The following is an 18,862-nucleotide window of genomic DNA, read 5'->3' on the forward strand; positions in this document are numbered from 1 at the left end:
TTGTTGTTGTTGTTGTTGTTGTTGTTGTTGTTGTTGTTGTTGTTGTTGTTGTTGTTGTTGTTGTTGCTGCTGCTGCAGTTGTTGCTGTTGTAGTTGTTACTTGTTGTTGTTGCTGTTGTAGTTGTTGTTGCTGTTGTTGTAAGTTGTTGCTGTAAGTTGTTGTTGTTGATGTTGTTTTTGTGGATTTATTTGTTTGTTTACTTGTTTGTTTCTTTTTATGTTTGTCCTGTCGATGTCCTTCTATCATAGTTCTATGTTTGACGTTATTTTATTTCTTTATTTACAGTACAAATGTCAGTAAATACCTGGGGTGTCTGTGATGGTTTACGTAGTCTTTTAGATGGGAAGAGAGACGTCTAATTTATGAGGATTTCAATGCAAACAAAACCTTTTACACTTGAATCCTCCTTTCAAGACCGCATAATCATGTGAGAAACTGCGGTCGTCTGAAAAACTAAGGGAATAGGGGCAATTCCAGCGTCACTGACGTGGCATTCGCACACAAAATCAGACATTTTTTGCCATAAAAATAATAGTCATGATGACTTTATTAACTCAAATTTGTGCACAGATTTCCCCAAACATGACAACCTTCCTACCCAAGGTTAAATATGTTGAGGTAAAAAAAGCTAAGGGTACTTAACTTGAGTTTTGAAAAACGTCACTGACGTGGCAAAAATGCTCACCTGCATTTCACTGACTAAGCGAAATTCTAAAATTCTATGAGATTAGCCAAGTAAATGATGTGATTTTGTTAGATCATAGTCAAGACATATCATACGTTCTGATACATAACAGAAATTGCAAATATCAAATGTATCCTTGCGACTAGCGGTTAATATGTAGCGTCACTGACGTGGCACTTGAGCGTCACTGACGTGGCACGTGTGAATTCAAAGTTCAATAGTGATACTTTTTTGTTGTTAAAATATAGGTAGTTTAACACGGCCGATTTTAAACTGATTATTGATCTTCTCGGACATTGTTGAACCACTATACGGCTCTGTGTCCCTCCGTCCGTCTGTCCGTTGGTCCGCCCGTTGGTCCGTCGACACCATTGCCCATCTGAATAACTTGTAAAATAATTATTTCAATTGTACATGTATTGCTACACTTAAAAGGAACATAAACCTCTAGCAAACATATTTAAAGCATTCCGGGTCAAGGTCACTACTCAAGGTCACCGGTCAAGGTCATTCTTTTTTTCTTGTACACTTCAGACAACGCCTTGATTTTTCGAAAATATTTTATTCAAACTTGGCGGGTGTTAGGAAACGCTGTCGTTGCTGAGCTTTGGTTAGGTTTTGTGTGTTGCATGTGGTTGACTTGTTTGTACTTTGTGGGAAAGTACCGATATTATGTTTTGTAAACACAATATTTATGTTTGGACGAGAATGCAGGTGAACCTTCTAGTCCTGTCAAAACAAGTTGTTTACCACGTTGTTTTGAGTAATGGGTTCGTGGCGTTCGCTCGGATTAAGTGCGTCGGCGCTTTTGATGTACGTCACAGAGAACGTCACTGTTCTAGTCCATAGACGGCTCTATAATGTAGTTGTATCATGTTCGGTCTGGAATATTCTCGAGATTGAGTATTTGCTATATAGGCCAGCGCGATTTGTATGTAAGAGAGCTTCTACTTTGAGTTCTGCTACGATGTGCAGTTGTATGTATGGAATGCTAAATAAATCCTCGAACTCAATTTGACGAGTTGTTTTCTGCTGCTGCGAAGACGGGCGACGTAGAATAAAAGAACACAACTATACGACATTTGAGAACTTGTGGCAATCTCAAGTGTCGTGTAACAGCGGGAAAACAAGTACACACCCTCAGAAAGATAAATGGCTCCTGATTCTGGCTCCAAAACGTCATTCACACGGTTTTGATTTGAGCTGTCATTATTTTGACGTTCTCCGCTGTCTTCCCTCCTTGCAAATATATATATATCTACCGTTATACACTCACGTCAAACAAATGAGTATGTACATTTGACAAGATAATTAATGTGAACCACACTATTCCACTTTTTATATTTAGTCAAGTTTTGACTAAATATTTTAACATCGAGGGGGAATCGAAACGAGGGTCGTGGTGTATGTGCGTGTGTCTGTGTGTCTGTGTGTCTGTGTGTGTGTGTAGAGCGATTCAGACTAAACTACTGGACCGATCTTTATGAAATTTGACATGAGAGTTCCTGGGTATGAAATCCCCGAACGTTTTTTTCATTTTTTTGATAAATGTCTTTGATGACGTCATATCCGGCTTTTCGTGAAAGTTGAGGCGGCACTGTCACGCCCTCATTTTTCAACCAAATTGGTTGAAATTTTGGTCAAGTAATCTTCGACGAAGCCCGGGGTTCGGTATTGCATTTCAGCTTGGTGACTTAAAAATTAATTAATGACTTTGGTCATTAAAAATCGGAAAATTGTAAAAAAAAATAAAAATTTATAAAACGCTCCAAATTTACGTTTATCTTATTTTCCATCATTTGCTGATTCCAAAAACATATAAATATGTTATATTCGGATTAAAAACAAGCTCTGAAAATTAAATATATAAAAACTATTATCAAAATTAAATTGTCCAAATCAATTTAAAAACACTTTCATCTTATTCCTTGTCGGTTCCTGATTCCAAAAACATATAGATATGATATGTTTGGATTAAAAACACGCTCAGAAAGTTAAAACAAAGAGAGGTACAGAAAAACGTGCTATCCTTCTTAGCGCAACTACTACCCCGCTCTTCTTGTCAATTTCACTGCCTTTGCCATGAGCGGTGGCCTGACGATGCTACGAGTAAAATGGCATTGCGTTCAGTTTCATTCTGTGAGTTCGACAGCTACTTGACTAAATATTGTATTTTCGCCTTACGCGACTTTTTATTTGTTGGTGTTAGTCGAGAATGACAGGGCGGAATAACCCGTTAATTCTAAAATTGAACATAACCAAACTTAAACATTGTTAGCATCTTTCTCCGCAAACCTTACGAAAAAAACTATTCATTTTCTTCATCGCTTATGTAGCAAAAAGATTGCGGTGAACCAAACGATGGACTTAGTCGTGCTGAAACAGCCTTTTCTTGTGTAAATGACATTTTCTTTCAGCACTGCGAACACTCGCAGATTTACTTTTCTGTGCACTCCACTTCGCTCTACACTATTGTTTTTGTCGGCGGTTGCGATTTTTCTTTTGTTTTTGTTTTCCTTCAGATACTTTAATTTTCATAGAGGGAATAACCAGAAGTCACAAGGAGTAAACTCAGGTCCAAAGAATGTGTGAGGCAAAAATTGGATCATTTAGACTTTAAGGAATGGAGGCACGGCCCTTGGACCTTTGTGGTCGCAAAATACAGCGAATAGCACTGTTTCTTCTTTGAAACCCTTGCTTACAAATGTAGTACGTCTCGTAATTGTGGCCCAATTGTTTTGTGTTTTCTGGCAATAATATAGAAGGAAACCAAAGTCTCATTATCAGTGACTAGATTCATCACCAGTGTGGGTCTACTTGGTTCAAAACGGTTAAGCAGATCGCGTGCAAGAGGAACTTGTTGCTTCTTCCGTTTCCCTGTCAGCTAATGAGGCATTCATTTTGCGGCCAGCTTTTGAAGCTGAAGGTCATTGTGTAGAATTCTGTGAACGGTTCTATATGAAAGTTTAAGTCTTGCACTATATACTCGTATGTTCACTTTTCAATCTTAGTTCTTAAGTTTTGATACATCAGCTACATTAATTTCGTTTGCAGAGCTGTTCGGACGTCTTTATTATTATTATTATTATTGTGATCATTTTTATGCGCCTAATCTAGATATAGCCCTAGGCGCTTACATATTAATTTCTGCCGTTTGAAATGGAATTTTTTACAGACAGACAGACAAACAGACATTTTTTACACACAATATATAACGCATTCACATCGGCCAGTAAAGCTCAGTAGCCTATTAGGCGAGCATTCACCTTTCACGGCCTTTATTCCAAGTCAAACGGGTATTTGGTGGACATTTTTATCTATGCCTATACAATTTTGCCAGGAAAGACCCTTTTGTCAATCGTGGGATCTTTAACGTGCACACCCCAATGTAGTGTACACGTCTTGTTGGCTATTCCGAGTTGTTCCTTTTTTCCCCAGTTTTGATTTCCCTTTTCTTCTGTCAGATTGTAAATCATGTAGCAGCTTTGCTTCATGTTACTTTCTTCACCTTTGTAGAAATGTCCTTTGTGTCATTACTTAGCTACACTCTTTTACAGAATAGGAGTTGTTCATGGTTCTTGACAAAAGACCCCGTTTTGAAGCATAACTCAAAAGTGACGTATTTTGATGCCTCGTCATTTATGACGTAGCAACCTAATGGCGTCATATCTGAGAGGTAAACCAGTTAAATGTTTGGCCTTTCAAATGATATATTATTTTTGATGATCAGTTACCTGAAACATTTCTAATAGCGTTTTGTTTGGATCATAACTTGTACAAATCTCTGGGTTTAACTGCACTAATTATTAAAAATAACGGACAAATGATCTCGTTTTTGTGCTCAGCTTTTTTCAGTTACAACAATGTTAACCTTAGTTAGAACATGTCACAAAAAATCACAAGGAAATTGGTTAAAAACTACCTGTAACAAGTACACATGGTTTCAAAGTGCCATAGACGTTACAAAACAGTGCCACGTCAGTGACGCACTTTGTGCACAACAAAATGGGAACAAACAAACTCAAATCACATGGTTGGGACTCCTCCATTTAAATGCTAAGAAAACTCGAAATAAGAAATAAATCAACCAATCGGTTCATCGCCACAAACAAAAAGTCTACCCAAAACGTCACTGAAGTGGCACCATTTTGGGGTAGAGTTTGTTTTAAATATATTTCAAAAAGTATTAGCAAGTGAGATTTTAAAAACAGATCAAGCGATAGTTTTAGGCTTCTGTAGAAACTTTGACTAATTTTCGAAACCAAAACAATAAAAACTAGCACACGCGATGACATTCTTAAAAGTTGTCATAAAATGACTTCACACGGGCGTTCCCAAATGACATCAAAACAAAATGGCGGCATACAAGGGGAGTGAACTAGAGGCAAGCGATGAATGGTATAAGTAAATATAAACATCTCTTGTGGCATATGTACGGTGAAAAAGCCGTCGATTCCATTTTGAATTTCAGGCTTAGGTGAGCATATTTTTTTGAATTGCCCACAGTTAATCTCGTAGTGAGGGCGGTGTCTTAAAAGCGGGTGTTGGGGAGTGGGGGGTAGGGGGGTGGGGGTGGGGGGTTGTTCCACGGTACACACATTATGAAATAGATTGAGGTGGTTCGTCTTTTTTCCAGTGTGCAAAGGGGGTGGGGTGGGGGGGGGGGGGGGAGGTGTTTTGCGGTATACAAATTGTGGAATACATTGAGGTGGTTCGTCTTTATTTCAGTGTTCCAAGGCCTTACAGGGAGGGAGGGGGAGGTGTTTTGCGGTACACAAATTGTGGAATGCAATCATCGAGGTGGTTCGTTTTTATTTAAGTGTTCCAAGGCCTTACAGGGGGGGGGGGGGGGGGGGGGGAGGGGGGGGGGGGGGGGGGGGGGGGGGGGGGGGGGGGGGGAGGTGTTTTGCGGTACACAAATTGTGAAATACAATCATTGAGGTGGTTCGTCTTTATTTTAGTGTTCCAATGCCTTACAGGGGCCGGCCTTACAGGGGCCGGGGGTGGGTTCGGGGGGGGGGGGGGGGGGGAGAAGGTTTTTTGCGGTACACAAATTGTAGAATAAATTGAGGTGGTTCGTCTTTGTTTCAGTGTTCCAAGGCGTGTCTGGGCAACAACTATAACCCTACAAAATGCAAGCAGCACTGCGTAAGTAATAAATAGCATCGTCCATGTACACAACATGTATCAAAGCGATCGCAGTGCTTCACATTGAAATACAAATAAGCATCTAAGCAATTAGCACTTACATACAAAGATACAAGGTTTGACACACAAATAAATAAGCATGCAAACAATAAGCAGTTACATACAGTAGATACAAGCATTTCCTTAATATTGCACATCGTATGCCCCCCATCCCCCCCCCCCCCCCAAAAAAAAAAAAAAAAAAAAATCACATTCGAGCAGTGATAAACAAAATGTCATTATTTGGCGTTCCTTACAGTTTTTATTGATGAATGCTGAGTATTACAAAAACATATGCAGAAAGAAAGTATCTTTAAACAGTGATGAGTGGAGCGGTATTATGTAGTTTTACTGTTTTCGCTTTTCGCTCGTCTGAACTTTGCAAGGAGTTAGGAAAAGAGGGCTATGCAGTGATACATGATGTCATTATCCAGGATCTCGTACAGTTTTTGATTTTGATTTCATGCAAGTAAATTGTGTTTGTTTTAGCAATCTGATGTCTGCAAAGAAAGCTGCGACTTTCTAAACGATGCTTTTCGGGAAGAGAGTGGTGAGCGGTTTTCTTATTCTATCTGTCTGTCAGTCTGTCTGTGTGTCTGTTTATCTGTCCGTCTGTGTGTCTGTTTATCTCTCCGTCCCTGTGTGTCTGTATGACTGTGTGTCTGTGTGTCTGTCCGTCCGTCTTTCCGTTCGTCCGTCCGTTCGTCCGTCCGTCCGTCCGTCCGTCTGTCCGTCCACACGTCCGTCCGTCCGTCCGTCCGTCCGTTCCGACCGACCGACCGTCCGTCCGTATGTCTGTCTGTCTGTCTGTCTGTCTGTCTGTGTTTATCTCTGTCAGAAACACGCATACACACATGCATTGCCAGAAATACTATCACTCAATACAATGATAATAAAAATTATAAACAATTAAGTTATTGTCCGTTCAAATAAGGAATGGTGAATTTTCTTCGACACTTTTAATCTGCCTCTCAACGAATTTTTTTATTTTATAAAAGTAGATTTTAGTAAAGGACAATGAAAACATTCGGAACACGTTGTTTTGATCACCCTTTATTTTGTAAGTGTGTGTGAATATGTTGACCCCCGCCCCCACACACGCTTACACGCACACACAGACACACGGACCCAGACCAAGACCCCCCACCCACACACACACACACACACACATTCACAAACGCACACACACACACACACACACACACACACACACACACACACACACACACACACACACACACACACATAACTGTTTGAAATTATTTCCCCCGGTCAAATCAAATGAAATGAAATCAAATAAAATCAAATTAACTTTATTATCTCACATGGAGAATTGCAGTGGTGGTGCACGTAACGTGAAGACAAACGAAGGACTACAACATTAATATTATATTTAAATATATGTACTATTTAATAACCTTGTTCTCAACTAAAACACCTGTCTCGTGACTTGTGACTGTTGATCACTTCCTCTGTGCATATGCAGCACAAGAAGATCCGGCATGTCCGCGGAGGAGGAAAAAGTAAACAAATAAATGCGGATGCGTGCAGTGCGACAAGTTCGGAAGCCTCAGAGAAGACGTCAAAAGACTTCATGCAGGAAGTATCTGCTAGTTAAAAGACATAAATGAGCACATTTCCCTTTTGGAACGATCAGAAGACAGCCAGGGAGCTGAACAACCGGCGTTCGCGTCATTTGTGTCTTAACATTGCAGCAAGGCCCAGCCTGCCTATTGCTTATCAGGATGCCCTGTGTAAAAAAAAAAACGGCCTACAAGAGAATAATGTTGGTCAACGTCTTGCAATAAACAAAACACAACGCATCTGAAACAATCTTACGAAAGCTGTGGACCCTCAAATAAGTCTACATAATGCACTTTTTAAAAGCATTGCAGAGAAGTTCTGCAGAACTCCTGGCTGAGAATCGAAACCAATTGACTAGAGATTTAAGGCCCCCACAAAAGTGTCCCAGACTCTCAAGCAAAATTGCTGCCAGATCTGCGCTTCTGGTCTATTGGCACGAAATAGCTGCGCTGACGGTCAAAATTCGTTGCAAATGCCCAGCAACTGATTCGCCTGGTCCATATGCATGCGCCAAAGTAGGAAGACTTATTATGGCCACAAATCCTTGGCAGATTTTGTATCTACTGACTCGTGCCCCTACTAGGCCAACGTCTCTGTGGAAATGCATTTATTTCTGTGTGCACGAACATGCACTCTAGCATACATAACTCCAAGCTCTTGCAGTTCTTCATCTTTTTAAAAACAATTTGTCTAGATTATCTTATATAACTATAAGTGGTCGTTGTCTATGAATTGTTTTTAATGCTTGTATGTTATTTCCTACAAGGAAACTGTTTATATGTAAAATGTTGAATTTTAATGTCTAATGTAAAGCGCCATGAGACTGCCATTTGGCGGTGAACAGCGCTATAAAAGAATGTTTAATTATTATTTAAGTTATTGAGACATCCCAGTGCACTAAGGGATTTATAGAGCAAATCGAGAAAATTCATTATTGAACGAAGCACATAGCGCTGAGTTCAATAATTATTTTCGAGATTTGCTCTATAAATCCCTTAGTGCACTGGGATTGTTTCTTCTTCTTCTTCGGCGTTCGATATTGTCAGTACCGCCAGAGAAAAAAGAAGATTAAAAAATGCACATTTTGCTACGCGCATTTGGATAGGCGTAACTGTGTGGTCAGGTTTGTGTCAGATCTACTTTTTTGTGGGCTGTCTCAAGTGTGTCGTGCTTTCGTCACACGCAAACTCTTGTTTTAATTTCTGTTGGTAAATTCCAAAGTAGTGTTAAGCTAAAAAGGGATGATCTTTCATACAGACCTCATTTAAACTCGGAGAAAGGACTGTGCTCTTAGTTATTTGCGATTCGAAACCTTCATCGAGCTTCGACAGATTGACTGTGCAGAGTGTTGCCCCTTGAATTGACTCCAAGGCCACGGTTAGCACATTTTCAAAGTCTTTCTTTCTTTATTTGGTGTTTAACGTCGTTTTCAACCATTCAAGGTTATATCGCGACGGAGGGAAGGGGGGAGATGGGATAGAGCCACTTGTCAATTGTTTCTTGTTCACAAAAGCACTAATCAAAATTTGCTCCAGGGGCTTGCAACGTAGTACAATATATTACCTTACTGGGAGAATGCAAGTTTCCAGTACAAAGGACCCAACACTTCCTACATACTGCCTGACTAAAATCCTCACAAACATTGACTATATTCCATACCAGAAACACTTAACAAGGGTAAAAGGAGAAACAGAATCCGTTAGTCGCCTCTTACGACATGCTGGGGAGCATCGGGTAAATTCTTTCTCGTCCCAACCAATATGGGACTCCCCCTAACCCGCGGGGGGCATTTTCAAAGTAAATGTGGTATGTTTCTCGTGTTGTATCTTCATTCATCGGGGAGTCTGGTACTATATATGAACGGTAAGAATGCTCTGAACTCTACACGTATTATATCCCCATCGTTTGTTTGTTCACATTTGCCCAACATGTTAATTTGCTGCGGGGTTTATGTCGTCTGCTAGGCGGCTAGGGCAATCGAACCACTGCACTGCAGTCTCATTTCAAAAACAAAAATTGCTCGTCTGCACGCATGAGGCAGGCTGGTAATAAGTTTTATACATGGTAAGAACGTTCTTAACCCTACACGTTTTCGATTCCGATTGTTGTTGCCTTGAAATAATAATTCGGAAACCATTCATTTACTGAACTGATGCAGTCGTATTTCAGTGTAGTCTACTATAACAGAGTCGACTTCCAAATGCTGGTCTAGCTGGTACGTTATCGGAATAACACTTGTGTTTTCTGTTTGCCGCTGGGAATTTTATACTAACTCATCATTTGGTAATGTGGTTAATAAGCTACATGCCACTAACACGGCATATGAGAAGAATCTTTGCAAGTCAAAACGAGAAGAGACCATTGTGGAAGAGACACAGCCGCTTCTATTTTTAGATCAGTGGGATTCACTGTGGCACAGGCGCCTGCGATCTGTCAGAAAAAAACACTTCTGCTTTGAGCCGCACAGGCTCGGCAGTATATTTGGTGGTAATGCTGATAGCAGTATGGATACCCATCGGGAACTTTCTTTTCAAACCTTTTACTGGCCAATTACTGATTCAGAAGGTTACAGTGGACAAGCAACAAATCATTGTGATTTAATCTCCCTCAGTGGGTTTTTCTTCTGCTTTCATCTTTTTTATTTCAATTGAGATTGTTATCTTGCATACTGCCACACCTGCTGAACATACTGAACCCACTAACAATCGTCCAAATGTCCTGGTTTTGTCAGGGCGCAGCGCATAAAGTCGACTCACCTATGGTCATTTTTGGTTACAAATCTGGGTCACCTTGCTGCTGTTTTGCATCATGCATGTGTGTTATCACAAAATCTGCATGAAAAGTAACCTTCCATACACAGAAGAATGTCTATAGCTGTACTGTAATGTTCATCTTTTATTGTATAACTCCTTCACTTGAAGTTGTCAAAAACACAAATTAGTTTGACTTAACCTTTATGTTACAACCAAGGGTAATAACTGTCGTCTGGCACAACAGCCAAGGGGAGATAATTCCCAAATCGAACACGGTTTTCAGATAGGGCCAATGATAACCTTTCCACTGATAATTATATGATTTGCCATAGCTTTGTATGTTAGGAACACACAAAAAGTATTTAAAATCAGAGGCAAATGTCAAGGTAACACAACATAACCGTTCAAGTGACTTGCACCTAGGTGCAAATTAACACGGCACATCGATCACTCTGTGGCAAAAGACCACTGTGCTGAGATAATATAATAGATACTGCAGGAAGCTACGCTTCAGGTACACAAAGCGTCACCCAGCTTTTGAAGGCGAAGCCAACACTTCTTTCCCGGCGTCAGTCAGGATGAACGGCTTCACGGTAATGTGAGAATTAGAACTGTAGGAAGGGGGAGAAAAGAGCGAAGGTTTTAACGAGCGCAGGATGAAAGCTTAATCGAACACGAAGGTCTGTTGCTGGAGGCAAGATGGGCTGATGGTGTCACGGTTTAGTGACATGGATTGAGAAAGGAACACTTTGTGGGGTGCCTTTCTCAAATTGTGATGAAAAGCGCCTGTGCTTTTGGGGGCAGAGCATAGCTGAGCACGGGGATTTCGTTTTGCAGGGGTTCCACGTGGGTGATTTTGCTGTCTGGGCAAAATCGACTGGGACTGAACTGGATGCGTGACACGGGGAGTCACGTGATGTTTTCATGGTGTTTTGGGGGAGACTTGAAACGACCCACTTTAACATAGGCACGATAGGGAGACGGTACTTGTTCGTCTAAGAGTTGGAGGATTTCAACACGGGGTGTCATTTTTGATGTCATCGTGCCTGCTCTGCATTAGTACAGGAGGGCTCTTTGGACAAGGGAGGAGTGACTGCCTATCGCCACCATATATGTTTCTGACAACGAGGCGTCAGGTTTCTTGGCTGAGCGTTGGAGAACTTCGACGCATAAAAGTAATTCAGCGCAAGAGGGGTATGGCAAGAAATTCGTCGACGGACGGAAGCTATATCAAAGGAAGCGGATTCGCTTAAAGGAGAGCTACCTACATAGGCTGTTGAGGTAATAAATCGTTATTTAACGGTGTTGACGAGTCTGTGTTTGTGGAATGAAATACCCTCTGTTGTTCTTTCCAGGTTAGCGCATAATTTGCTCTTTGTGACGCTAAAATAATAATCTGTATATGGTTTTTGCAGATATGGAGAGAAGGAAGGAAAATAGCTGATTTGTTGTTTTAAAAGTTCGTTTGTGCAGGCCCACGTGCTCTATGAAATATAGAAGGGTGACATGTTTAAAGGTGGAGTGTGAAGGGTAGCGTGGAATGTTTAGTGCACCGATGCTTTTTGTTGCAGCCTACGTTACCTACCTACTTATCTGCGGTATGCTGTAACCGGAACATCTGCTGTATGATGTAACCTGGTGTTCTGGTGGTTGCTGTCGCTGTCGTCGTCCTACCATTCTTCATTTCTACTATTTCTGGTAGACTACGGGGAGGACCTTCAGCGCTGAGTGAGGCGCCTGATATCTCCACTAATCCCGGCTTCGTTTCCACGCCAGCCGGCACTTCATTCAATGGAGCAGTTGTGGAGATAGACTATTTACGTGTCGCCCACTCAGTGGCAAAAAGCTAAGTGCACCATGTCATTGCACCCTGTATACCACCTAGTCATCTTTTATATTTATGATTTCATTTGAGTGGTGACAACGTGGGGTGTGTGACACCTGTATTAACCAGCGCTTTTGGCAGATCAGTAACTTTCCTATCTATACACGGGATCAGCGTGTTATTATCATTTTCTAAACTTTAACTGGCATTTTTGTCAGTGACCTATTTTTACGTTTTGAACGTAAAACATCTTTTGGAGTGAAGTTTCGAGGGAGGTGGCGAGATAGTATATAAACAGGCGTCTGAAACTTATACTTTTGTTGATTCTATCTATTTGTATGACTGCGAGAGTGGATCGTGGTGTGGTTAGTTAGTTAGCAGTAACTAACCGTTCATGATCACCTTCTGTGATATAGTGAAACGTGACAGATGGTCTGATTTCACTACAAACTCACATTTTTAAATGGCAAAGGTGACTTCCCGTTCCTTCGATCGTGCAGCTAACTGTCTGTTAAGGACACTATCATCCTGATCGGATTGTTATCAGCAAACTCTACATTGAAGACAGCCCTTTCTCCTGTCAACCATCATGTGAACCGAGACAGATCCATCTATGCTATTGCAGTCGAACCTGCCTTGGTGACCACCTCTCGGTAACGACCAACTGCCTGTTGCGATCACCCCAAAGACTCCCCGACGAGGTTTTTCCCCTTTATACCATTCGACTTTCCATAGCAACCACCTCTCTTAAACGACCACTTGTGGTTGATCCCTTGGGCAGTCGTTATAGTTATAGGCATGTTTGGCTGTACATGCGATAGGATCTCCCTTAAAGTTGAACACATACCAAACATCTGACTAAACATCCTGACTTATTAAAGACAAACGATGCCGATAGATTCACAACTTGGCGGTGACCTTACGAATAATCATCATCTTCAGATATGACGAAATCCAAGACAAAATGTGTTCTCGACAATCTATGTTAGTTCCTAGGTAGACACATGCAGAAGAAGGGACAGAAGTTTTATACGTGACGTCGTTATAACAATTTAAGTCTTTACTTAAATTTGGTTATGACCTGGTTCGTCTGTAAGACATGTAAACGGTAAGACGGTCGAAAATGATCATTTGTTCACCTTTCTGTAGAAAGTCGCACCGAGGATAAGTCAAGGGAGGTAAATCTCCCAACTTCCTTTTTCGTCTTGAACTTGGCGTAGTAAGACGTGTCGTAACGGAGAAAAAATTTCCCACCCACCCCCCCCCACGAGAGTGAAAGGTTCTCCTGCTCCTAGCCGATGCACTGGTGACAGCTTATTTGCCTGAATACCCATGCGGGGGGGGGGGGGGGGGGAGTTGCAATTGGTCAGAAGATGGGTTATCTCTTATTTGGGACCAGGTGGATTTAGGGGGGGGGGGGATGTGTGGGCCAGAAAATGGGTTATCTCCTTTTCATGGGCCGAGGGGGGGGGGGGGGATTATGTTTGCCTGATTACGGGTAATCTCCTGTTCATGTGCCTGGGGATGTATGAGGGGGGGGGGGGGTTGTTTGGCAGAATATGGGTCATATCTTATTCTGTGCCAGGAGGATTTTGCATGTTTATTACAATTGTTTGTAGCGCCAGCAGGGTGCTACAAAACTTATCACGTGTGGAGTTTCTCGGTTAAGACTGCTACACGTAGTATTGTGTCATAAAGGGATTTTGAATCACCTCCGATTCAGGGCAATCCTACACCTGCCTTCGGACACTTGTTTATAATTCTTATGTCCAACCTCTTGTAATTGTATCTCCTTTTCTATGCTGTTACAGGTCTTGTATGTTAAGGTTATGTCCAACTTCTCGTGCAGTATCCATAGTGCAGTACATGTACATTATCTCAATTGCATTATCTCAATTACACGCCTTGTGGGTAAGGGTTATGTCTAACCTCTCGTACAGTATCTCGATTACTTGTCTTGTAGGTTGGGGGTTATAATTATGTCAAACCTTACATGCGCTGAATAACGAAATTGATGACAACTGCCTTTATCCATGAGAAGACAACAAAATAAATACCTATATGTGATAATGTGTTCAGGGAGCTAGGAGTTAACTTAATCGGGGAATAGCATTAACACAATTTGTTGTCGTTTTATGATTGCTTGATGTTAACAAAGGCTAATTATTTGTCAGGTCTTCGGGGTTAGAGGTACCTCAAACCGCTTATACATGTTTTCTCTTAGGGTGTTTATTTATTTGTCTGGTACTCTGGTGCAGTAGGCAGAGCTCTTTCATTTCACTGGCACGAGCTAATTTAAAGTCTGCATAAGAAGACATGGCTAATACAAGTAACTGGCTTACCTAAAATTTAACATAGGCTTTAGCCAAGAAATTCAATGTAGACACCTAAATACAAAGGTGTGATTGCGTAAACGCAACAAATACACAGGATTCTGGAATTCCCGAACGCCGATGTAAGCGGAGGTATGAACGGATACTGGGTCCCCTAGTTGTTGACCTTTTCTCCATCTACGAATGGTAACTCGGATCAGATCGGATGCTGGCATACGACTGGAATCTGAAAGGGTACATTGACAAAAGGGTCTTTCATGGCAAAATTGTATAGGCATAGATAAAGATGTCCACCAAAATACCCGTGTGACTTGGAATAATAGGCCGTAAAAAGTAGGATATGCGCCGAAATGGCTGCGATCTGCTGGCCGATGTGAATGCGTGATCATGTATTGTGTAAAAAAAATCCATCTCACACGGCATAAATAAATCCCTGCGCCTTGAATATGTACGCGATATAAATTGCATAAAACAATTTTTAAAAAAATCCCTACGCTTAGAACTGTACCCACGGAATACGCGCGATATAAGCCTCATATTGATTGATTGATTTCCTTCAGCGGCCGTATGCACGCGGGGCCCGCTGCCAAAGAGCCGGAAGTCTTCGCGAAACCAAAGGCAGCGTATGGGGGAAAAGAATATATCAATTCGTAGAATTACGAAACACCCTCCGGTCCAATTACGGATTAGGCTTCTTCAGCTTAGGGGGAGTAGGGTTTTAAGAGCCATGCCTACTGCCGCCTTTGTGCCCATATGTTACCAACCTTGTTATATAAATACTGCATTAAAATCCCGTCGAAGCTGTCATCACTTTAAGACGTTTTAATTTGGTTGTTGCTGCATGCATGGAGTGGATGCAGGAACCTTTTGCTCTGCCTGTCTGATGCTGAAGTCTGGTCATAATCGCATAATGACCTCTTCTCGAAGTCTTTGTGTGTTATTCGGTGTTGTTTCTTATTCAGATACCTTTTGTGGCGTGTAAACCATCACGTTATCACCGTAGATCTGTCCAGGCTTTTACATAGGGTAAAAGCACCCTTACATTTTGACACATTCCAACAGTCCACAGCCAAGCTGCTTTCTGTGTAAGTTTTTTTGTAATTCATTTTGTCATTGAAACATGTCATTCTACAAGATCACAAGACTATCATCTAACAAGTAGTCATCGCATCTCAACGTCTCTGTCAAAGGCCGCTTGCAGCCGGTGACTTCTCTTTACATACAGCTCCTGGTGTAAAGATAACTATTTAGCCCTAAATGTGACAAAAACAAAAGAGCTAGTTATTGACTTTCGCAAAAACAGCTACAGTTTCAGATTTGTACATAGATGGTGTGAAAGTTGAGCGAGTGACTGAATACAAATATCTCGGTACAGTCATTGACAACAAACTAAATTTCTCCTCAAACACTAAAGCTATCCACAAGAAGTGTCAGTCAAGAATCTACTGCTTACAAAAGCTCAGAAGTCTGAACATCAACAGCCGCATCCTCCAAACATTCTATACTTCATTCATTGAATCCATTCTCACTTTCTCTTTCATCTGCTGGTATGGAGGTCTGTGTGTGAAGAGTAAGAATGTGCTTGGGCGGGTGGTGAACACATGTGGTAAGATTGTGGGGGTGAGACAGGAAGGACTGACTGTGCTGTATGAACGACGTGTGGTGCGAAAGGCCCGCTGCATCATCCAGGATAGTAGTCATGTGCTCGCTCACCACTTTGAGGTCCTGCCCTCAGGACGTCGCCTCCGCACTCCCAGATTCCGCACGCTCAGAACTAAGAACAGTTTTATTCCAAAGTCAATTGGCTTTTTAAATACCTAAGTTAATTAAAACTAGTATGTGTGCTGGTGAACATATGCACTGATTACTGTGATGAATATTTTTTATATTCTTTGATGTGCACCCTTATGCTGAGTGTGATAACCCTCGAATGACTAGTCCTGTGATAAATATTGTTCAATGACATATCTAGTCCTGTGATAATGATAGTTTTTAGCGGTAAACTTTTAGCTAAAGCTGACGGCAATTAACCTATTTGGAATCATGTTACTATTCCTGTTAGTGTACATATGCGTGCGCGAGTGTAGTATGCTTCGTATGATATTTTTATCTGTTGTCTTATTATTTGTTTTGTCTTTTAATGTGCACCACACTGAAATTTCTCTGTATGAGATAATAAAGTATTCGTATTCGTATTCGTATTCGTAAACCGAGCATAGAATGTAATCGCACCAAAGAAGCTGGACAAGTTTCCAAATCAGAGAAAATTCTTGATGGGTGGGGAATCGTTTTTGTTAAATCAATGACATCGTGCATGTCAAATATTAAATACTTTATATGTCACGATACTAACATTGTATACAGTTTTGTTTATTAAACCAAAGTTAACTTAACAGAAAATTGGTCAATGCGTTTCGGATTTAGTGTCAACATAGCTTTTTTCACGCTGGAAGACAGTGGTATTTGATTTTACTTTCCGGCCAAACTACAAAATGAACGGAAATAATGTATACGAAAAGTTATCAAGTTAACGCAACTCAAACAACAAAGAGCACACAACTAACTACGAACGGAGTGACTCAGAAACCGACGAGTCCCCAGGCTCGAGAACTCAAGAGTAGCTCTATGGAACGCCAAATCGGCCAACGACGCGCGCAATTACGCCCGGAATTCCGAGCGGACTTTCGAGCTATTCTCGTCGTTGATTGGCCAAAATGTCCGCTCATAGCTCCTCGAAGTATAGGGTCCTTTTTCTGTTGTTTTAGGAGGGAGGGGGTCGGATGAAATAGCCTCTTGAAATCAATTAAAGAAAAGCAGTCCGTCCTCACACGCGTTTCTTTTCTATGGTTCTATGTGTGTGTCTGTATGTTTGCGCGTGTATGTGAGTGCGTATGAGTCTATCAGGTTTGCCTGTATGTTTGTCCGGCTGTCTACGTGCTTGCATTTGCATTTTGTTATTTTTGTTGTTTACTTTTCTGTGAAACGATGTCATGAATGTTCCCGATTGTTTATGGGCACCGTCTGCCTAAAGGAGTGTGAGTGTGTTTGTGTGAGCAATTATTGACCTTACTTTGTTGTGTTTGAATGGGCGAATGTACTCAAGCCAAGCAATATTCCTGTGTATTGCACGTGGTTGTAATACAATCTTATGTCTTCCAAGAAAAACCAGGAGGTCCATCCGTGCCCGCCGGGAACTTGACACAGGCCGCTAGCTCGCTGACCTTGACCAAACCCAAGGTCATCTGTACCTACACGGACATGAAGACGTTGGCCACTGACCACCGGTCCTTGGTGCGCCTGTACTGGAACGTTCGGGACGTCACCAATGTGTCGACGTCACTGCCGCTCACCTTCGTCATCGCCATTCAGAAGTGCGCTGACGTCACTGACTGCCCTAAGTCTTCCACTTGGCGCTTCTTCGGCAAGACGGTGAGAGAATGGGATGTGAACAAGATTTTGGTCTTACATTTTCATAACTTGTTCGCCTGTTGTGGCTTATTTTTTATTTTTTTTTAAATGTATTACTTACGTCATATTCGCCCTGCACTTGGCGCTTTTCTGGAAAGACCTTGAAAAAACACGATGTTTCGCTTTTTTTTGGTGGTTGTGCTTGGGTGTGTGTGTGTGTGTGTGTGTGTGTGTGTGTGTGTGTGTGTGTGTGTGTGTGTGTGTGTGTGTTTGTGTGTGTGTTTGTGTGTGTGTGAGTGTGTGCGTGCGAGCATGCGTGTGTGTGTGTGCGTGCGTGCGTGCGTGCGTGTGTGTGTGTGTGTGTGTGTGTGTGTGTGTGTGTGTGTGTGTGTGTGTGAACAACACTTGCTCCACCTTCTTCGAAGAGGGAAAGTACATTTGTAAGTATGTAGCAGTGTTCCCGCAGTGGGGCACTGCGGTTATGAAATTAAAGGCCCCTCCTGTTTTTGGAACCGCAGGAGCTTTCTAGTTTGCTGTTAGGTAGATTTTTGGTTCCTCTTTCCTGTCATGCTCTCTTTTTCTTCATGAATTCTTTTCTTTTTTCTGCCTTCTTGCTCATTCACCTGTATTTTTTCCAAAAAATCTCTTCTCTTGCCGCTTGTCTCGCGATTCATGTATAGTTTAATCTGTTAGTGTTCTGATGTAAGCCCAGCAGTAGATAGGTTAAGCCTATTTTAACATACTGGAAACTGGTAATCTTCCAGTAGGTATTAATTTAGTTTTACTAAAGCCTGCTGGGACACAAGTAATGGGTTAGTGCATTTGTAAACAGGAATCGCTTGACAAGTGGCCCCCTTCATCCCCCCCCTTCCTCGTCCTGATATGGCTCTACGTAGTCGGCTGGACGTTAAGCAACAAATAAACAAACAAACAAACAAATGTAGCAGTGTGCAGATGTTCACTAGTGTCAATGTTCAATATCGAGAGGATAATTGAACCCTGTAAGTTTGCGGAACTCCAATTAAAACGTTCCAGATTCGCTATGTCCCCTGTTTTAGGGCCTGCGATTGCGAGTGCATTCAGTGT

General features: G+C 41.6%; 1 protein-coding gene across 1 annotated transcript in view; it reads left to right on the forward strand.

Moving 5' to 3' along the window:
* The window catches only part of LOC138982199 (uncharacterized), a 114,619-nt gene extending 96,642 nt beyond the window's left edge, over window positions 1-17,977 (forward strand). Inside the window, exons 3-5 of the mRNA XM_070355425.1 lie at window positions 5,778-5,834; window positions 6,363-6,423; window positions 17,529-17,977. Of these exons, the coding sequence (XP_070211526.1) occupies window positions 5,778-5,834; window positions 6,363-6,423; window positions 17,529-17,884 (474 nt within the window). The 3' untranslated portion in view covers window positions 17,885-17,977. The remainder of the gene's footprint in view (window positions 1-5,777; window positions 5,835-6,362; window positions 6,424-17,528) is intronic.
* Window positions 17,978-18,862: the final 885 nt, after the last annotated feature.

Source organism: Littorina saxatilis, linkage group LG12 (genome assembly GCF_037325665.1).
Source record: "Littorina saxatilis isolate snail1 linkage group LG12, US_GU_Lsax_2.0, whole genome shotgun sequence".
NCBI classification, from domain to species: Eukaryota; Metazoa; Mollusca; class Gastropoda; order Littorinimorpha; family Littorinidae; genus Littorina; species Littorina saxatilis.